Consider the following 22,217-nt stretch of genomic DNA (forward strand, 5'->3'; position numbering starts at 1 on the left):
GAAAATCAGGCAAAGATGTGCGTTAACCAGCAGGGGTGGGTAAAGAGCCTTGGAACAGAAAGAAGCCTTCTCTGCACTGCATGTATTTTCATCTGCCCCCTTTTCTACATCTGAAAACTAAGCTTTTTTTTTTTTTTTTAACGTATTCTCTTTGAACGTTATGAAAGCCAAAGTTGTCTAAAATGAGACCGACTGCTTTCTTAGACTCTATTATGTTGGCCTAATTACATATCAGCAACATGTTTTTCTGGGGCATTGTGTGTAAAACAAAGAGGAAAACAGCATCTCCAGCCAGCCCAGGGTTCTTGCCCCTCCTTTGGGCTGGCAGAGGCAGTGGTCCAACAGGAGGCCCGCGGGAGGATGGGCCAGGAAGACTGGGCTCCTGCAGCCTCCACTGGCCTCTGAGGGATTTGCCTTTTCCCCAGAAAGAAGAGAGGACAAGTCACTCCTTCCTCTGTCCTTCCCTCCACCACAACTCCCAGTGGCTTCCATCTGGTGGGGAACCACATGCTTACTCTCCCACCATCCCCCGGACCAGGATCTCCTGGGGCTGAAGAAGAGACTCACATATCTGTGCTTCCCAGGTGCCCAGCACAGAGCAAGGCTGATTGAGTGTGGAGAACTGTAAATGAATGGTGGTGCTGGGTATGGTCTGTGGGGCACTGAAGGACTTGCGTTTTCCGCATGCCTGCCCCCGCGTTGCAGCATCCACTTTCCCTTTGATAAATGGAGGTGAAATGTTCCTTCTTTCCAGCTTGGCATTCCCCTCCTGCCCCTCTTTGGATCTTTTGTGTCGTCATCTGAGGGCATGACTCTTATCTTATCCTGTGCCTTTGTGGCCAGGGTCTCTGCTGCCCAGGTGCAGTCACGACAAACCCCAGGTTTCCTGAGACCGGGTTTAGAAGCCCTGCCTCGTCCTCACTACCAGCACTGCTCAACCTCTTGCCATCTGCCGTTTCACTCCAGAAATGTCCTGGCATAGTCTCCCGAGACCTCCCTAAGCATTCCAGAGATGGTTTTTCTGGTTTCGTGTTTCATGCCCTCTCAGGACACTTGATGGCGTGGATCCTTCTTCTTAAACCTGTTTTCCACCCGGAGCTGCTCATGAGCTGATTCCTCCCCCATTCATTCAATGTTTTTATACAGCTTCTGCTCACTCCCCTCCCTAGGATTCCAGGCCTCAGCCAGCCTCACGCCTCCTCCAGTTTTCTTCTAGCCTGTGTTGGCCAATGCCTCCAAGTCTTTATTTTCATTCTAACCTTTCCTGGCTTCAGACTGCGTATTAATTTTCTTTCGCTGTCATAACAAATGACCACAAATGTAATAGCTTAAAACAACACAAATTTATTCTCTTACAGCTCTAGAGGCCAACAGTCCACAATGGGTTTTAAGAGATTAAACTCAAGATGTTGGCAGAGCTGCCTTCTTTCTGGAGACTTTCCTGGACATTCTGTTCCCTTTCGGCATCTAGAGGCCATCGCGCTCGAGGCCCATCACTCTGACCTCTGCTTCCATCCTCACACCTCTCTCTCTCTCTGACTCTGACCTTCCTCCTGCCTCTCTCTTCTAAGTATCCTTTGATTACATTGATTACAAACACTGTGATACTGCAACAGTCGATCTGATAACCCCAATGGCTACTAAGTGATGGGCAGGCAGCATATGCAGGATGGATACACTGGACAAAGGGATGACCATGTCCCAGGAGGGACAACGCCACATTTCATCACACTAGTCAGAGTAACGTGCTGTTTAAAACTTAGGAATTGTCTATTTCTGGAATTTTCCATTTAATATTTTTGGACCAAGGTTGACCATTGGTAACTGAAACTGCAGAAAGCGAAAGCACGGATAAGGGAGGGGATTTCAGTACTTGTGTATTTGAGAGCTACTGTCAAATTGTTCTCCGTGAGGTTGTGTCAGTTTGCCCCCCACCACTGATGTATGAAAAGGCTGCTTCCTCACCGTCTTGTCAACAAAGTGGTTGTCAAACCTTGGAGTTTTTTCCAATACGATAGGTTTGAATTTACGTTCTCTTATGGTGAGATTTGGCATTTTTTTATGGGCTTAATGGCCATTTGAATTTCCTTTCCTGTGACTCTTTCCTACCCTTTTCCACTTTAAAACTTGGATTACTGGATTTTTTTCGATCAATTTTCAGGAGCTCTTCTTTGTAATAGGAGCTGCAAATATTTTCGCATCTTGTCATTTGTCTTTTGACTTTGCATAGCTTGTCTTTTGTCACGCAGAAGGGTTTTTAAGTCTGTCACCACATTTATTATTTTTACTTTATGGCTTCTGGATTCTAAGGTAATTAGAAAGGGCTTCTAGTAGACCTTTTAAAAAGTAAAATAATAAAATTATGTTAAATGTGGGGAATTGGACACAGGCATACATTTCTTCTCCTCTGAAAAATCCCTGTAAAATAATACTAAAGGAATGATAGATAGTTGGATGAGAGACTATTTTCATTATTTTTGATTCCATATTTGCAAATGCAACTTTCTAAAATTTATTTGTAATCCCCAAAGCAATACTCAGTGCTTTCATTGTCACTTGTCGATACGCAGAATAGCAAAAAATTTGAGTCGCCAGTGTGCAACCCAGCTAAGGTGACTGTCCACCTTCTTATTTCAATTGTCATATTATAAACAACTGTCTCTTTTGTGGTCTACTTAGTGCCATATTTTCACATTTTTGTGCTTTTTGTGTTGGTGATGTTGCTGCTTTAAATGGCCCCAGGCACAGGGCTGAAGTGCTGTCTAGTGTTCTTGAGTACAAGAAGGCTGTGATGGGCCTTACACAGCAAATGTGTGTGGTAGAAGCTTTGTTCAGGTCTGACTTATAGTGCCGTTGGCCGTGAGGTCAAAGTTAAGGAATTGACAGTATATATTAACAAGGTGTCTTTAAACAGAAATACACATAAACAAGTTTCTGTATTTATCAGTTGATGAAGACGTTGTGATCAGAGGCTTGCAGGAACCTAACCCTGTACTTCTCCCTAGAAGCAGTGGTTCAGTATTCATTAATTCAGTGTTTGTGGCAACATTATAGAAGAGAACGCTTGTGAATAATGAAAAGTGATTGTAGATGGTAGGTTGGTAGATAGATAAGTAGATAGATAGATAACATACCCAACAAGAATGGAAAGATTGAAAGAAAAAAAGTAGAAGATGAGTGATTTCAACAAATTTTTAGAAGATCGAAAGTGCATGGAGGAATGCTAATGGATTAGCAAAGTAGAGAAAGCTGTAACCTGCGTATAGCAGGGAGCTGGTTCTCTTGCAGAACCTGAGAAAAAGCTCTGGTCTTCAAAGCATAAGTCTCCATGGGATGGTGGGAAATGAACTAGAGAGCTGAAAATCAGGGCATTGATTTAAAGTCCTTATATAGTGTGGTGAGATCTCTAGCCCCCATCTCTGCCTCATGCATCCGGGTAACTGTAGAGATAATGCAGGAATCAGAAGAAACCACTTAAAATAATGAGATAAAATATATGCATCCATGAAACAAAAACAAGATGCCCAAAAAGAAGAAGAAAAAAACCTCAGAAGATAAGCAAGAGCTTTTGGGTCTTGAAAATAAGGCAGTAGGAAATTTAAAAACATACTAAAACAGGCTGTAAAATGAAAAAAAAATATTTCAGAAGGTAAAATAAAAAGAGGAAGAAAATAGGGGTGGAAAAGGCAATAAAATGAAAATATCAATCCTACACTTTGACTACGTAATAGGAGGCCCAGAAAGCAAACAGAAAATGGAGGGGAGAAAAATTATAAAAGGAAAAACAAAGAACACTTTTCAGAACTAAAGAACGGGAATCCTCAGATTGCAAAGCCATCAGGTGGATAGAGAGCCCTTTGAGTGAAAAAAGACCCACACTAAGCACAGTGTCAAATTCTGGAACTTCATGGGGAAAAATACCCTAAAATCTTTCAAAGCAACACAGCAGGTTACACTGAAAGTATTAATAATCAAAATAGATATCGCAAAATTCTAACATCTAGAAGCTAGAGGAACGATACTTTCAAAATTTTCATGGGAAAATAGATTTCAGTCCAGACATCTGTACCCAAACTTTTAGTTTAGGGTGAAGACGAAGACATTTTTAGGAAGTCAGGGATTCAAATGACTTCCAGGACATTGTTTCCTAGGGAGCCACTAGAGGATGCAAAATGAGGAGGAAACCAAGAAAGAAAAACACCAGCCATAGACAGCAGTGGAAGGAGAACCCAGGCATGGAAAGCATTCAGACCAGATTGGAACAAGGGTACAGAAAGCACCAGAAATGATGTCTCCAGTAGGGGGGAAAAAAAAAAAAATCGAACTAATGAATTTAGGTACATGGGATTTATTGATGGGCATAAATAAGAGGTGTTGGAAGATATGGAATATAAATTAATGATGGGTTGGTGTACAACCAGGCAGATGAAAAAAATATATATGAGGTCATAATTAACTCCAGGAAACAGATAAGATTATATAAAAAGGAAGGTGTGGTCACAGTGCATTACTTGACCAGCTCAAGTTGAGCAATAATTTGCAAAGTTGTAATAACATAAATACTGACTTTTGATTTAATTAAAATTACATTATAACTGGGCCACTAAGAAAGAGGAAGTAAGAAATGTGTTTGAGAGCACTAACCCTTTATTTCCCATGATAGTAAATCAAAAGATATCTAAAATTGATAAGTAAAGAAATAGTCATATAAATGTACCAGCCAATAGTGTTGGGCATTAGTGTTTTGGTAGCAATTTTACAAAAGATGCAGTGTTTTTGCAGGGCTCTTCTTCAGATGCTTTCTTGGTAACAGGCTAGGTAGGGCCCAGTCTTGTGGCTGTTGGGGATGAAAGCAAACAGTCCCCAATCACTGTTTTCAGGTACAAAGACCATCCCAGAACTGGTCCCACAAATTTTCAGATATGTAAAATTGAATTCCCGTGTTCATTTACAATCATGTATAAGGAACAAAGCCTTTTCTTTTAAACTGCTTGTCTCCCAGATTGCTTCCACAAATTAAAAAGGAAACAGCAAACTGATACTCAGGATACAAACTTTCTCACTGGACCAATGTGTCACCTCCTCGTTATTTTCCTGCATGGAAGATCTTTAAAAACAAAATGATCAAAAGACAAATGCATTTGTCATAAACTACACTCCGTTGTCATAATTTTTGGACGGTAAGGGAAGGTTGTATTGGATGCCTGTTTCTTTAGTTGATTTGCGACCACCAAAGAAATAATAGGGAACCAAAGAAAAAAGAATCATAAACATAAATGAATTCCTTTTATACAAGTTGAAGAACCACAGGACATGCTCCTTTTTTTTTTTTTTAGCACTCCAGGTGTGATGGCAGATTACGTGTCCACACAGGAGAGTAGAGAGTTAATTAAAATTTTTGCTCCTACTCCCAGAAAGAAATGTCTTTTCATTTGATAAGCAGACTGGCTTTGGAGTGCTGTTTGTGCTTTTCCCTCCTCACTGCAGTGTCACAGAAAAGCAGATCAAAGAGAGCCTTCCATCCATATAGGTTTCCTACCATCTTTCTTAGCTAATGGACTTGAAAGCGTCCTCCACTGACTGCAGCGGGCTGGTGTCATATTTTAGAAGTGCCATCTTACTGTGTGGATAATAAGCAAACCAGTTTTGATAGATGCTATGGAAAACCACATTCAACATTAATTACATCAAGACCAGCCCATATAGTCAGAGGAGAGGTAGGGTCTGGCAGAGTGTAACACCTCACCCCCGACCATTTGTACTTTACTTTTCAGCCCACCATGTGACAGCCAGATATTAACACTTGAGATTGAACCGTCAGCTCTCCCAAGCAGGGTTAGGTTTGGTTGTGTTTTTCCTTTTCCTTTTAGTGTTTATCATTCTGCACCCTCTGGCTGGTATCCCCAACCCAGAGGGGAAAACCTGTTTGGAAGAAATCCTGCTGTCTTTCTCTTTAAGATAGTGATAAAAATGAAATAAAATAGAGCAAAATAGAAGCACCCCTTACGAGGCCTGTCTGAGCAAGCAGGTCAGGCGACAGCAGAGGTGTCCATTGTCTTGCCGTTTGGGTGCCCGTGGAGAAAACCGGCCAGGCACAGTCACCAATAAAAGGACTCCATTCTGCCACTCAGGGCTTTGTGAGGCGCCAAAGCTTGTCCTGGTTGCCATGGCTACTGTCTGATTGTGGTGGGTCTGTCACAGTGCTTGATAAAGTGGGAAGGTTATTCTTGATAGGCCCAAGTAATCATAACCTCGCAAAGCTTGAGAGTGTGGATTTAACATTTTTTCCCCTCCTCTCTTTAAATCAGGAATGCAGGGTGGGGGGCAGGGGTTCTCAGGATAAAGCAGCCACAGCAGGTGTCCTGCTGTGCTGGTCTGGAAGGGAGGTTGCCACGTGCCCAGGGAGCCAGGCAGAAAGGGGAGTCGCCTGGTCATTTGCTGCCATCTCTGGCCTGAGTGGGGCTTCAGAAACAGGGCCAGAATAGGGACCCTTCCCACCCCCTCCTGTAAATAAATTGGTTACGGTTGTACCTCTCTCCTCCTTTCCTCACTTCCCTCCTTCCCTTCCTGTTCCCTCTCCTTTAACTTCCATTCCTTTTCTCCACCTCCTTCCTCTTCTTCCCCCACTTTCTTTTCTCCCCACCCTTCTCCCCTTCCTCCCCTCCATTCCTGTCAGCTGCAGTAGTATTTCTAACAGAGCTGATCCTTTCAGAGTCTCTCTACTCTTTCTCCTCACGTGGAGAATAATGGGAAAGGTGGGGCTTGAGGTAACAGCTGATGCATGCTGGCCGCCGCATCCCAGACTCTTTCTGTCATCAGAAGAGATCTGAATGATTGTCCAGGCAGTGCTGCTCAGACTTAGCTGCATCAGAACTCCTGGGAGGACTCTTCAAAACGAATTCCCACGTCCCACCCTGGGAGTTTCCTGTCTGGTCGGGAGGTCTAGGTTGAGTCTCAAGACTCTGCATTTCTAAAAGTTCCCAGGTGTTGCTCATGCTGCTGCCTCAGGAACCACACTTTGAGAACCACTGACAAAGGCCAAGACTTATTTTATACCATTGAGGAAACTGAGGCTCCCAGAGGACAAATTGGTTGCCAGTGGTTCAGGTGGGACAGGCGCCCAGTGATAGAAGCTTTAAAAGCCACATGAAGAGGCAGGGCTGGTCAGCTCCCTAACCCAGAGCAGCCGGACAAGCGAGTTCTATTCCCCAAAGGCCACCAGCAGGACAGCTTCTCACCACCGGTGGCCCCTCTGCACAGTTAAGTGCCCCAGTTAAGCCCATCCTCCCCAGCGCTCTAGGCCCAGTGTGGTCTTTCATTTGTACACGCTGGAATTCCCCCCTGGAATGCCCCTTCCACAGCTCCACCTGTCCGATTTCTGCCCAGCTCTGCGTCCTTCCTCTCTGCTGACCTTGGAAGCCTCGTGGCCCTGCCAGCAGCCCATTGTGTATTTTGGTTACTTGTGTGTTTGTGCTGTTGCCTCTGCTGGACCGTGAACTCCAGCAGTAGGACAGGACCTTCCTTCCCCTTTTGTACCCACCACAGCTCCAATATACTAGGTGATGAATCCGTGTGGCCACCTCAGTTGGAAGGAACCTGGACACATGTTTGAGATGTTCAGAAGCCAGCCTAACTGAGATGGGGAGTCCAATGGAGACACAGGATGGCGGTGTCTAGTGAGGAGCCCAGCGTAAGAAATTAGGCCTGATGCAGGGAGAAAGCAGAATGTGGGACCCAGTGCAGTGGCCTCACTTTGGGGTTCTCTCCCTGTGGGAGCAGGACGGAGCTTCGGAATTCAAAGGCATATATTAGGCACGTCTCCCTGCCACCCACACTGATTTGAAATAAAACCCAGCAGCATCCATTTACCCCTGTGTCAGGCTGCATAACACAGGTGAGGCTCCTTCTATGTGCACACGCAGGGTGTGTGCGTCTGCTGTGGCTGGATGTAAGTGACTTGATCATTTGTCAAATGTAATTTAACTCCCACGACGCTCTCCGAAATGATCCAGAGCGATGTGTGTTGTCATATGGCCTGAATACATCATTGAGGCAAGGTGATGGTGCTTCATTAGAACTCACAAGAGGCTGTTTGTCCAGACAAGAATAAAACAACATTCATGGATTAATCCTTGGGCTCTAATTCCTTGCCAATATGCAGGCTGAGAGGGGGCCATGAAAGAGGTTCCATGTTGGTGTTTTGGCTCTGAGCTCTGGAAGCATAATGAGAGGCAGGGCCTCCACGCTGCAGGACGCCCCCACCTCTTTCTGCTTGGCTGGGTGGGCGGGTTGAACAGCTCCTCTCAGTCACTCAGGTGGCAGCTCGAGGCAGCAGCATCCTTCACGGTCGCCTTTCTCCCTCAGGGTGTCGAGGTGCAGACAGACTACGTGCCCCTGCTGAACTCACTGGCAGCCTATGGCTGGCAGCTCACCTGTGTGCTACCAACTCCCGTCGTCAAGACTAACAGGTAACAAGAACAGTCATGATTATTACTGAACGCTTACTCGGAGCTAGGCACTGTTCTCGATAAGTACTTCTTGTATATAACTTATTTAATCCTGTGACAAGCCGATGAGGCTGGTGTGGTTACATCAACGCTCCAGCTGGGAAGTGGCAGAGCTAGGATTTCAGATTCTTAAACCGCTCTCCCCCACAGCACTCCTCTGCACCCCTCTTCCCACATGGGGAGGCTTGGCCAGTGAATCATTACTGCCCAGCATGTCAGAGATGAGCCACCTGAGGACGCCTGGGGCTCTCAGATGCAAAAGAAATCCAGCATCTGCTATGTGCCCTCTGCTGGGCTAGGTAGGCACTTTATGTATAAAATCTCATTCAATTCCCCCAAAATCCTATGAGGTGGACTTTTAAAAATTAAACCCATTTTACAGCTGAGGAAAGTGGTGGCCAGGGAGGTAGAAGGACTTGCCCAAGATCATAGCACTGGTCAGCAGTCCCCCTAAAGATGTGAAAACTTGGAGCCTTGGCCCTAGCTTGTGGCATTTCTTACAATTTCATGTTCATGATCATCTGTCTACCCTTGGCTCTGCTCACCAGCCCTTGAGCCCATGGGTTTGTTCTAGTCATACCAACCCTAAAAGGCCTTCCATCTATATTTTGGGTTTGCTATCTAAACTGGTCCTCCTAGCAATTCTGTGGGGGTTGTGAGCATATATGTGATTCCCATTTTACAGATGAGGAGACTGAGCCTCAATCACATACCTGAGGCCACACAGCACTTCACTCAGTCTGCAGAGTCAAGGGTTCCTTGTGCACCATGCCGCCTCTTTGCTAACCTATAGGGATGCCCCCTCCTGTGGCCCTCAGTGCCCCACCTTCCCCAGTCCTGTTATATATCCACTGCTGCAGGGTCTGGGACTGCATGGGGCAAAGCTGGGGAGATGGGGAGATGGCAGAGCAGTGCAGCCCCAGGGCACAGACTGGGTGTGCAGAATGATGGTGACAACCAGCCTTTCCTGGGTCCCTCCACAAGCCTGTTTGGGCCCTCAGTCTGTCTCCCTCCTAACATTGGGCCATGGTGGGTCTGTGTACCTGCAGGAGCCAGGCTGCAGCCACCTTTGGACCCCTTGGCCCCTGAGAGCCACCATATTGTTTCTTAGCCAAGACTTGTAGGGGCACAGGGCGATGCAGCAGAATGGAAAGAACCCTGGATTTGTGGCCCCAGTCCTCAGTCTGCCACCTCGGCCAAGTCCTGTAGCTTCTCTGAGTCTGTTTCCTCGTCTGTAAGACAGAAGAACGCCTGCCCCACCACCCATTCCAGAGGACAAGAATTGTGATGAGAATGTATTTCAATGGGATGCTCCAGCTGGTTCTGAGCTAAGCCCACAGGGTGCAGATAGGTCTCTGTCTGTCTGCATCTCAGATAGTCACACCTGCTCAATAATTCTCCCTAGTCCCCCAGGCCCTGTGCCTTAAGTGACTCCTCATGGTGGAGTGGGAGAACGCATAGAATCAGGCAGACCTGAACCTGGATCTTAGCTGTGTGCTGTGGAGCCTGCTTTTTAAATGAGACTTCATTTCCTGTCTGTAAAGGTGTCTGTCCCAATCCTTGAAAGGTTGTGGTGAGACCTACATGAGCCATTATGTGTGGAACCAGCCCGCCCAGCCCAGGAATAAAATAGGGAATATTAGTCCTCTCCCTCCTTACCCTCTGACACTCCATGTGGTGACATGTTGCCTCGGCAGAGAAGACATTTGTAAAATAGACATTTAAGAAAGTAATCAGAAGGATGGGGGTGGGGGAGAAAACAATGATCTCCTTTATAATATTTCTATCTGCCTTCCTGGGAGGAAAGCACACTCATTGTGCCATAAAAATGGGTGGCGCTCATAAATGTCCCCTCACCTGCTTTGTTAATGCCAATCCCTGCCTTTCTGCCTGCCCTTCATCTGTGTGCCTGCAGGAGTGGCATGGCCCTCCTGCTCAGTGAGCGTGTGCCAGGCCGTGCCTGGGACCCGGTGCGCAGCCAGCCCTCTGCCCACTGTCCCTGTGATGGCTGATGGGCAGAGCTCTTCACCCAGGTCCTCATCTGCCTGCCCCTCTGGGACCTCATTACCAAAGACAGATTTCAAAGAGGTCTCTCACCCTTTTGGCACTAAAGAAGCCAGTTTGTCATCATTTGGCCAAGGTGATAGCTGCTATTTCACATCAAGGGAAGGGGTTTTTTCAGCTATGAAATTGACTTTGCAGGGATACCCACAAAACTTTGACTGGGCCCCTGAGATAGCCCCCCAGAAGCAAGGGAGGATAGCCTGGGAGTGGGAGGGGGGCGCTTCTTGATTCTGACCTCTCACTATTTGGTGGCAGCCTTCCTTTCTTCCTCACTATTTGGTTGGCCTTATGAAATTAGGGATTACAGTGTCTGTGTGAGGTTTAGAGTCCCCCCCAGGTATAACATAGCTCATTCTCAGCTCCGCGTGTGTTGCAGGGAGGGCAGTGTATCCACCAAGCAGATTGTCTTTCTTCAGAGACCGTGTCTACCTCAGAAAATCAAGAAGAAGGAATCAAAGGTAAGTGACCTTGATGGCTTTCCTCAGGTTTTCTTTGCAGGGTTTCATCTTCGAGTGTATTTGTCTTCAGCAGTTGAGCGGGCAGCCTGCTCCAACTTCCAAGGGCTCTGAGCCCAAGGGCACCTGAGCCCCTTGGCAAACTGAATCAGACTGAGGCTGCCAAAATGGGACAGGTGAGGGCACTGGGGGACCTTGTCTGCCAGTGTCCTACTGGTGAGGCCAGAAGAGCAGAGGAGAGAGGTTTTTCAGGACAGTCAAGCGTGCCAGATATTCCCACTAGGCTAAAAATAGGGTCATGAAGTCAGCTGCAGTCTGTCGGGATGAGGGGGGTGGCTTGAGCTCAGGCCCAGCATCTCTGTATCTTCATCTCATTGCAAGCTGGGTAGAGGTCTGGCCTGCCCTTCGGATCCCTCAGACATCAGAAGTGTGGTGATTTGGGCAGACAGACCCCACCGCAGCCCGTTTTTGACAGGCTCTGACCCAGAAGCCCCTGAGTGACAGTGGCTGGTGTGGACAGAGGCCAGCCAGCCTCCACCTGTGGCAGTGAGTCTTCAGGTCAGACTGTCCTGGGGATCGCCAGGTTCCTTTCCGTTCCCTCACTGGATGTCACATGAACTATCTGGAAAACACAGTCACCATGAGAGACTGTGGCCATTCACAGAATATTTCCTGTGTTTCATAACGTCAAGCCCAAGTCCGTCCTGTGTCAGATGCTTCTGATGCTTCACACGCCCATGCTTTGCTGCTGGAAGGTGCTTTTCCCATGGGCGTTTCACCAGTTGCTCAGGAAGAGGCAGGTGAATCGAGGGAACCTGCCAAAGCCCGAGTCAGGTGTCACCTGGGGCCATCGTGCCCCACCTTTGATGGCCAAGGCCATGCTCTCCGGCAGAGACTGCTGGGCGTGCTCCTCTCCTCACATTTGCCACCGTCCCTGGGCTCCCACTCTTGTGCCTCAGGTTCTTTGGACATGGAGCCCGGACAGGAGCACCAGGCAACAGAACAGATTGGAGCAGCCCCTCACCAGCCAACAAATCCAGGGAGGGGGACTTTCGTGGGAGAAATGCCAAGGAAATGGCGCCTTGAAGCCAGATGGGGTAGAGTGCTGCAGACAGTCTCTCTCCAAGCTCTGAGATGCTAATGTGACAGGTGACAGCAGCAGAGAACCAGAAGGCAACTGCCAAACCCAACATTAACCACCAGGAGCAGTCAACCGCCGGCGGGAAGATGGATCAGCCCGACTGCTGTCGGCTCCTGGGGACCGTGTGTATTCACAGAGTCACATTCAACAATAGCACAGGCCAGGCTCCACCAGACACCAGAAGAAACCCGTTCTCCCTCTCAGAGAGGGAGGTGGTGCTGCCTTTTCTTGCCAGCTGTCCTGGTTGTGGTGCCGTGGGATCCCAAAGCAGAGACACGTGTTTTGATTTTGGTGAAGGCCATACATCTCTCACAGGGGGATGAGCCAGTGGAACCTTGAGCAGCAGGGAGATTTTCAAGGTTTTTAAGCTGCTCTAAGAGGATAGAGTGACTTTCCTCAGGAAACATCCTGAGAGGATAGGGGTCATTTATTTTCTGGTCAGTAGACACTTCCAACCCCAATCAACTATATGGATTGGCTGCTTTCTCTGTTAAAGTACTTATTTATCACCTACTCACTGCAAGGATTGGCTGGTGCCGAGCACTTGTTCTCTATGTGACCCGGAGAGGTTCCCTCCCTGATAGAGTCCCAGAGAGGGGACTTTACATCGGACGTCTTGTTTTTATCTCACCACTGCTGTCATCTGCTCCTCAGCTGACTCAGGTCGGCGTTCTGCTCCCATGAGGTCTGTCTACCCCTGTGCCTGTGGCAATAACCCCACCTACTCCTCACGGTACCTGAGCACCCGGCAGCAATTAAACTGTCAGCTGCCTCTATCTCCTGAAGCACCTTTTCCTCTTGGCTCTGTCCCACCATACTCTCATGGTTTTCCACCAGGTTCCTCAGGGTTCAGACCCAGCCCAATTCTCCTCTCACTCTCTAACCTCTTCCTTAGAAAATCTCATTCATCCACAGAAGGAGAAATTCTCCTCACTACCTTTGTGTTGATGACTCTTTATCTGCGGTTTCAGCCCTCCCTGCTCCCCGGAGACCCCAGCTCTACCTGTCCTGTCACTGCTCAACAATCTCAGAGCAACTCCTGACTTTGTCCCTCCCCCACACCTGGCCCACCTCCCTCTACCAAGAGGAATGGGCCACCACTGACCCAGAGTCACCTGCTCTCTTAGGGATCACCCTTGTCTCTCCACATCTCCTTCCCCTGTATTCAGTCAATCCTTAAGACATGTCTATGTTAGGTCCTGGAAAATCTGGAATCCTCCACTTCTCTGCACCCTCACTTGCCTCAACTACTCCAGTCTTCTAATGACAGGTCTCCCTTCCAATATGTTCTCCACTCAAAGACAAAGTGATCTTTTGAAAAAGCAAATGGAATCATGTCATCCCACTGCTTATAACATGGTTCTAAAGCGTTGTATTATTCTTAAGATGAAGATGGAAACCTGTCATATGGTCCACAAGGCTCTGTGTGATCTGGCCCCCATGTTTGCTTTCCCAGCTCTGTTGGCCTCACGCTCTTCAGTGTCCCTTCCTGCCCCAGGGCCTTTACTTTGGCTGTTCCGTCTGCCTAGGACACTGTTCCTTTGTATTTACTCAGGATGATGTTCTCTCCTTTCAGGCTCATTTGTGAGACACAGGGAAGAACCACGCTCCTCTCTTTCAGAGTTCTCTTCTCCTTTCTAATTAGTTGTATTCATTAGCTTATCCTGTACTGGTAGAGGCAGTGCATGAGAGCAAAGACGTTTTTCCTGTCGTATGCCCAATACCTGGCTTTTAAGTTGGTTCTCAACAAATATTTGTTGAATCAGTGAATGAGTAATCAAAATTCTGAGCCCAGAACATACATATTGATCTCTAGCATTGAAATTTAAGAAAAGAAATCACAAGGGTGGCAACACCAAGGAAGCAGTCCTCTTAACGAGCAAAGTGGACAAAATTCTCCAATCAAGACTTTTCATCATCTGAAAGAAACCTCTTTGTGTGTATGTGAGTGTGGCTTTCAGAGCAAATATGAAACTCCTTCAAAGGTAATAGGTGGTTCCTATGACACCGGAGAAATCATCCTTCTAAACTACTTGAAGTGAAGGGAGATAACGAATCGTGTTCAAAATGTGCGAATTAAATTCATTAGCCCCTGCTGACATGGAACTCTGGACACACTGCTGTGAAATGGAGGATTTGTTTTCTTTCCTCAGTTATTTCTGACATGGATGGCTAGTTGGCATCTTTCTTGCTTTAGGCACCAGTGGCACACCCCCGTGCCACAGATACCCTGCTTACGAAGGCCCCCAGCATCGTGCAGTCTAACTTGCAGCTTGTTTGTGGAGTGCAGAGACGCTCCCTGATACTGCTCAAGATATGAAACACATCCTCCAGGCTGCACTGCCTGCCTTTAAGTATGATTGTTACAGACACCCTCTCAGAGACAACCCGGAAAGCCGTCCCTGTCCCAGGGGCTGCCACATCCCTGCCTCTCCTTTTTTTGCTTTCTGAAATGTCACCTTTTTGAGCCTTGGGATCTGGAGCAATTTTTGTTGTCTGTTCGAGACTGTGATTGTCCCCAGCTTCAAGGAGAAAGAGAAGCCTGGGTGTGAGGGAGCTGGTGTCAAGACAGAAGGGAGGGAGACCAGGAGGCCCTTCCGTGCATGGCGGGGCTGGGGCATGGCGGAGGCTTAGGGGCGTGTTCTTTTCTCACCCGCTGTTTCTCACACAGCTAACCTCTGCCCAGGTGCTTTCCTTAGCTTGGTGGTCTCAGATTATGGCTCCTGGACCAGCAGGATCAGCCTCACCTGGGAGCTTGTTAGAACTGGAATGGCTGCCCCGCTTCCCAAACACACTGAGTGAGAAACTCTAAGAGGAGTGAGTGATGGGTTTGAAGGAGCCCTCCAGGTGATGATGATGTCCTTCCAGTCTGAGAGCCAGTGTCTTAGTCGAACAGTTTGGGGCCCTTCTAGGCCCACCTATGAACCTCCATCCAAATTTTATCATTATTGATTTTTTTTAAATGGGCCTGTCAGGGAGCCTCCAGTGTAGATACTTGTTATTAATAAACTGAACCAAAGAATCCTTACTGGCAGTTAAATCTGAACTTCCATTAGCTGACCACTTGGCCTCATGAGTCAAGCTCCTGATCTAGAAGATGCATTTGAACATGGTACAGTCTGAAAGCTGAGGCACGTATGCATTGGGCTGAGCTATCCAAAGATGTGTGGCCTCTCCCTTTGCTTCCTCTCCCCCCTTCTCTCTAGGGCAAGGGACTAAAGCCTTTCATTCACCAAGAATAAGAGGCTAGGAGGGTAGTGTGGAGCCAGAGACACCTGTGTTTGAATTCCACCTTTGCTGTTTTCTAGCTGTGTGACTTTAGGCAAGTTACTTAACCTCTCTGAACCTCTACATGCTCATCTATAAAATGGCTTTAACAATGCCTACTAGAGTATTGCTTTGGGGATTTAGGGAAATGGGAAACCTTATCACAATGTGCGACACATATAGTAGACTCCTTGGTATGTGTTTGTTTTTTCCTAGGCAGCTATTCTACAGATAGTCTGCCTTTGCAACTCGGAACATTTAGGTTTTAGATTATGCAGTCCCTGAGTTTTGGCCGCTCCTACTTCCCTGCCTCATGAAAATGTGCCCACACAGGAGAGAAGGAGAGAGGAGGAAAATGGAAGAGTGGAGTCAGACAGCCTCCTGAGTGTCTGGCTGCAGCACGGGGACAGCTGTGGGAGGATCAGGGTGCCCAGGCAGCAGGGGGAGTCCGCACAAACCCATCTGACGACACAGAAAACAATGCAATCCTAGAAGGCATGTGGCTTGGCAGATTTTTCTGTGATGATTCTGCAGGACAGAAAACATTGGCTGGAATAGTTCCCTGCCAGCTCAGCGCTGACAGTCCCAAGTCTTCCTCTGCCCAGCAGTCCAGGCACGTTCCTGGAGAAAGTAGCTGGTGTGCCTGCCACAGGCCCTTTCCACAGTCTGTGTCCTCCAGTCATATTATATCAGGTGATCAACAAAATGTGGTCTTCTTCAGAAAACTGGGTATGACTGGTCACCCAGAGGAACCATGAATATTCTGTTGTGTAATTAGCAAGAGCAGCCCCTGAGAGAATGGGTTTGCATAAGAAAATAATTGTTGAGGATGGAATCTGGCCCAGGTGGAAGCATCCTCAGTTGTCTAGCACCCAACTGCAGGGGTCGCTATTCACATCCACTCCCAGCCTGGGGTGTGCACCACAGCCCTGCTGGCAGAGACACCTATTTCAGCAATGAGGATCTTGAGATCCAGAGAGATTAATAACTTGCCCAAGGATGGAGAGCGAACAAGTGCCAGAACTGGGATTTGAATCGGGGTCTCAGCCACCATACTATAATGCTTTGACATTTTGGCATGTAGGGCCTTGCAGCTAAAGTAATCTCACCACTTCTTTAGCAAAAGTAGAACTGCCTCCAACTTCCCTGACAGCCGACTGACCCTCGGAGCACTGTATGCAGGCAGGCTTAATGGGCCTTTTTCAAAAAAACATGCAAAACGCAGAGGCGCTGACTATTTGGGGACATCAGTTGTTGTTTTTTTTAAGGCTCTTCCATGTGGGCTGGAATTAAAATGCAGCAGCAGCTGCTGCATGTAATAAGGCAGCAGTTATGACCCATGATCACCTGTGCCTGGGAGCCACAGAAGGCTGGTGTCCGAGGCAACAGCCGTGGCTCTGAGGTCCAAAGTCGGCATCATGCATTGGTGGTTATGGAGCTGAGATGCTTGCTTGGCAGTCTCAGCCAAAGTGGGCACCCCTGGGGTGGGGGCCTGAGGCAAACTGTTGCCTGTGGAGGGGTTCTCAGGCCATTGTTGGAAACTCCTGGCTTAAGTGGAAGAAGCTCAAACTGTCAGCTATAGTGTGAGAGGGAGAACCGCACTGAAGGAGGGGCTGGGGGAAAACCCATCCCATTGTAGGCGAGCCCATTTTGGGGTTTGGGTGGGAGGGCAGGGTGGAGGAGGATAGGATAGAAGTTCAATCCTCACCTCAGCATATACTTCGTTCCTTTTTCTCTTCTTTGATGAAATATTCAAATTTACCAGTCTTGTCCAAAAGGTGTTCAATGCAAAAATCTCATGACGTGTTCAATCTCAGAACCCTGTGAGTGCTTGGGCAAATGTTTTATTTGGGAAAACAGGTCTCTACCACTGAGAGCTCTGCAAAGATGGCAGATGTTTAAAAATTTACATAGCACGTTTTTGGTTTTTCCTAGCAAAGTACTCAATTATTTACAGTGTGGTGAAGGCTTCAGTCATTTTCCACTGATGGTGCAACCGCATTCCTAGGCTCCCCTCACCAGCCTAGTAAGAAGTCATCAGAACTGAAGACTCCCTTTATTTTTCTTTCAATCGCAGGCGGGCTAAGCTTTAAGTCCATATTTGGCGAAACCAACGTAGTGTGACTGAAGTAGAAAGACATGATGGGAACTTAAACTAAACCCCTGTGTGTACCATGAGTCACTGAGCTGTACCTGTCGGGCATGCCCAGAATCTAGTCCCATGATTCTCCTCTTCCCAATAAGAACACTCCCTGCCGCTGGGGGTCCTGACTCTGGCCCCCACCTACCCAGCTCGCTCTCCTCTGGGGTTTCTCTCTTGTTCTTTGTGCCTTTCACAGCAAGGTCTGGCACATCCTGGAGAACCTGTGGCTACCAGTTTCCCGAGGGAACACACACCACATGGATCCCTGGCTTCTGACTCTTTGGGCCCCCATCCTGAGTGGACTGGCCATCCTGGGGATACTGACCCCCTAGAATGACAGAGGTCAGAGGGTCTTTGGCTCAGGAAAACTGGGGACACCCCTGATGTTCGGGGAGTAGAAGAAGGCTACAGTTCTTGCTGAGTCGTTAGCCCACAGAACACATTCCTCTTTTATAAATGCAGTGACCCATGACTCCGAGGTTTCCAAGGTATTCTCTTTAATTAACACCCTTCAGTGTTTGCATGTCTGCTCAAGCTCATTTGCCTAGATTTATTCCAAGTGCACAGGCCTCTAAACTGTCTTGCTCAGACAGTTCATGTAGTCAGCACACTCAGCAGAACTTTTCGTTTCCTTCCTTAATTTCTCTTTTTTGGAGATCACCCAGAAGTAATGTGCAGATGTACCCATCCCTCCTCACTAAACCCTAAGCGATGTTTTGATTCTACATTATGGAACTGGTTTACCCTGAAGCACAGTGTAGCCGGCTTGGCTGGGCTCTGTCATCCTTCCAATCATGCATCCCACAAGTGGTTTTTGAGTGCCTACTCTGTGCCAGGCACTGTGCCCCAGGGATACAGAAGTAAATAGGACAGATGGCATCCTTGACCTAATGGAACTTACATCTGGTGTCATTCATGGTAACAGCAAACGTATCTGGTATATAATGTGCTGGTCACAGGGCTAAGTCCATGACATGGATTATCCCATCATTGAAACCATATAAATACCCTCTACACCGGGGCTTGACAAACGACGGCTCGCAGCCAAGTCCAGCCCACACCTGTTTTTATTTATTTATTTATTTATTTATTTATTTATTTATTTATTTATTTTCACCTGTTTTTACACATGAAGTATTATTGGAACACAGTCACGCTCATTTGTTTATTATCTATGAGTGCTTTTCTGCAACCACGGTAGAGTTAAATGGTTGCAGTAGAGACCACATGGCCCACAAAGCCTAAAATATTTATCTGACTTTTATAGAAAAAGTTAACGGATCTTGCTTTTACAGAAAATCAGGTTACCAATCTTGATTTTAGAGTTACTGTCCCCATTGCACAGATGAGGACGCTGAGGTTAAGAAATTAGGCTAGTTTGGGGTGGCTGGGTGGCTCAGATGGTTAGAGCGCAAGCTCTGAACAACAGGGTTTCTGGTTCTATTCCCACATGGGCCAGTGGGCTGTGCCCTCCACAACTAGATTGAAGACAACAAGCTGCCACTGAGCTTCCGGAGGGGAGGCTGGATGGCTCAGTTGGTTAGAGCACAAGCTCTCAACAACAAGGTTGCCTGTTCAATTCCCGCATGGGATGGTGGGCTCCGCCCCCTGCAACTAAAGACTGAAAATAGGGACCGGACTTGGAGCTGAGATGCGCCCTCCACAACTAGATTGAAGGACAATGACTTAGAGCAGGTGGGCCCTAGAGAAGCCACTGTCCCCCAATATTCCCCAATAAAAATTAGAAAAAAACAAAATTAGGCCAGTGAGCGGTGGAATTTCAACTTTTCCGCTGGCGGTCTCATTCCACAGCTGGGACATGACATGGTACTTGCCCAACTCTGTTGCCTGACCTGAGTCCTCTCTGAGTCTCTGTTGACATCCCTGTCACATGGGGAAACGCTTGGTTGCAGATCGGACTCCCTGGGAAGCAAGGTCTGAGGTAGATCTGAAAGGAGGAAGTTGCCCTCAGGAACAAACACCTGTGGGGTAAGGAGGGTGCAGGAGTGGGCAGGGGGAGAAGCTGAGCTGTGATGCCGTCTCAGCAGCGCCCTCAGCCGACCCTGCAGGTATCTGGAGCTGGGGTGGCCTTTTCAAGTTGTCCCGAGTTGGGACAGGGAGAATGGATCCCATTGTACCCCACCTGGATCAGTCATTGGTCATAGGTGGCCCCAAGAAGGGAGTGTGACCTTCTGTAAGATGGTGGAGGCTGCCAGCAGAGAGGGGCTCCGCTGAGGGCAGCAGTCCCCGCAGCTGGGGCAGTAATCTGGGCACCCCACATTCTGTGCCCTTCTAACTCAGGTGAGACGATGCTGGCCCACAGCTAGCTCAGAAGAGAAGCAAGTAACCAAACACCTGGCACTTAGGCAGGGCAGGCCCCATGTCCCCTCTCCCATCCTGCTCATTCAAATAATAGGATTTGAGGACCTCCCCTTCCAAGCCTTTGGCATGGGGCCAATTGAAAGAGGTACCCCTTCGGCCCCCCACAACACTCTAAAATCCACCTTTAAAGTACTCTCCATGGAAGGCATTGAGCAGGCTCTCGGGTGGGTGTGATATGTTTGGGCCATGATGTTTGGTGTCGGTAAGTCTCTGCCCCATGAATGCTGGGAATTGTGTGTCTTGCTCCAAAAAGTGATATGGGTGTCAGTGCAAGAAGATGTGCAGGTGACGCTCTCGTTCACAGAGACTGCCTTTATTTATCCCCATCCTCTTCGGTTTTTAGTTTCAGTGGCGATTCTCCCGGGAAGACATGCACAGCAGGCAGATGAGGAAATCCAAAGGTAAACTCAGTGCCAGAGACAAGCGACAAGCAGAAGAAAATGAGAAGAATGTAGAAGAACAGTTTTCTAAAGCTGGAGATGTGGGAAACTGTGTGCTGAGCCGGCAGCTGGAGGTGAGAGCCTCCGAGGAGATGAAGGTCCCCTTCCAGGAGGTCACAGGAGAACAGCTGTGTCCTGACAGCCGGATCTGTGTGGAGGGGGCCGCCATGCAGAACGGTCCTGCTGGCCACTGCAGGGCTCCAGCGGGGGGCTGTGAGGGCCAGTCGGGTCCTGGAGAGGATGCCAGGGAGGGAGGTGCTGAGGAAGCAGCTGCAGAGCCCCTGACAGCAGAAGACAACTGAGTCGCCGGCGGTTGGAGCGGCAGCCCTGTGAGTTGGCCAACCCGAGGCACTGTGCCGACAGCCGGGTCGGGGACTGATTTGCCCTGGTGTCCTGTGTTACCCTTTGGCTTGGTTTGACCTCTCCTCGTGAGCTCTCCCAGGCCCTGCAAGGGCTGGCTGGCTCCCTGACAGTGTTGGTTTCTGCATATCCATTTGAAACGTGTCGTAATGCTCCAGTGTTAGAATGCAAGAGATCAAGTTATTTCTTCTAGACTCGGGGCTGGAGGCCCAGCCCTGGCTCTGTCACTCCTCAGTGGGAGGGTCTGGACCATCCAGTGCCTGTGTCCACCCCCCAGGGCCTCCAGGGAGCATCCGGGTCAAGTCCATGGGCCTCCCTGACTCCAAACCAAGGCTGTGTGTTGTTCATTCCCACACCCTGCCGGGGCACTGTCCGTCCCTTGCTGTTTTCTGCAGCTACCTGGTGATTGTAACAGTCCCTGGAGCCCTGTCAGCTGCTCTTCTCTCCTGAAACCCCCCAGACCCTGATGCTTTGGCAAAGAAAATCACATTAGAGGAAGGGAGGTGCCCCACCTCCTGGCTTTTCTCAAAGTATTCCCATAGATACTGGAAATCTGGAAATGAAGAGGTAATTCTGTTTGTGCACCTGCTCTTGCAGAACGTCCAAGAAAGTATTCTGTGTTAGTATTAATGCCAAAAAAAAGTTTTGACGGTTTTGTACTCAGCACACCACGTGAACACATGTTCTTTCTGTCATTTCAGGGCAACCCGACTGGTTGGGTGTCCTCGTTATGTGCTATTTTTAATCAGTGTATCATTGGCCAAGTTGTTTCCCATGTATGCTACCACGTGTTTATATCGTCCAGAAAGTATTGTTAAGGCTTTAAGTAGATGCAACTGGCAAACCTTGGAGAGAGGATGCCGAGTGTCTTGACCAAAACAACCACCTGTCTCTTCTTTCTTGTTTAGTTACTTAAAGCAATAAATCATCTATGAGTTAGTGCATTGTGAGTATTGAGTATTTACTGTGTCACAGTGAAAAGTCCTAGCTGATGTCCAAAGGACTCGACCTCACATCCCTCATTTACTTTTCATAAGTTTCTAACTCCTGGCAGCATGATGATTTTGGAGAAGGATGAGCTCCTGTGGGAAACAGCAGCGCCAGCTGAACACACTGTGCTTTTTTGTGATTTGTAGAAAGAAGATAGAAAGGGGGATTCAGGTACCACCATGTAAAGGTGATAGAGACAAACCTTTTGAAAACAAAAAGCCCCACGCCAGTTTCTAAGCATGTTTCCGAGCTTTTAAGTAAATTATCTAATGAGGCAAGTGATTCCCATTTGCAAGTTTGCTAAAATAAGACGCATGTGTAAAATATTTACTGAACCTTGTACAGCCACATTGTACAGTCATTTTCCTCTCGATTTTTGAGCAGACTTCCCCCACCCAACCCCGAGAGCTTACCTGGAAAGGTTGAAGGCTCTGTTCAAAGAGAACTATTTTTAAATAACATTTTCCA

The 22,217-nt window shown here is 47.9% G+C and overlaps 1 protein-coding gene across 1 annotated transcript in view; it reads left to right on the forward strand.

The window, feature by feature from the left end:
* The window catches only part of RFTN1 (raftlin, lipid raft linker 1), a 186,821-nt gene extending 165,123 nt beyond the window's left edge, over nucleotides 1-21,698 (forward strand). Inside the window, exons 8-10 of the mRNA XM_019726003.3 lie at nucleotides 8,365-8,468; nucleotides 10,948-11,029; nucleotides 20,303-21,698. Of these exons, the coding sequence (XP_019581562.3) occupies nucleotides 8,365-8,468; nucleotides 10,948-11,029; nucleotides 20,303-20,701 (585 nt within the window). The 3' untranslated portion in view covers nucleotides 20,702-21,698. The remainder of the gene's footprint in view (nucleotides 1-8,364; nucleotides 8,469-10,947; nucleotides 11,030-20,302) is intronic.
* The last annotated feature ends 519 nt before the right edge of the window (nucleotides 21,699-22,217 follow it).

This window comes from Rhinolophus sinicus, chromosome 5 (genome assembly GCF_057876585.1).
Source record: "Rhinolophus sinicus isolate RSI-liver-muscle chromosome 5, RSI-T2T, whole genome shotgun sequence".
NCBI lineage: Eukaryota > Metazoa > Chordata > Mammalia > Chiroptera > Rhinolophidae > Rhinolophus > Rhinolophus sinicus.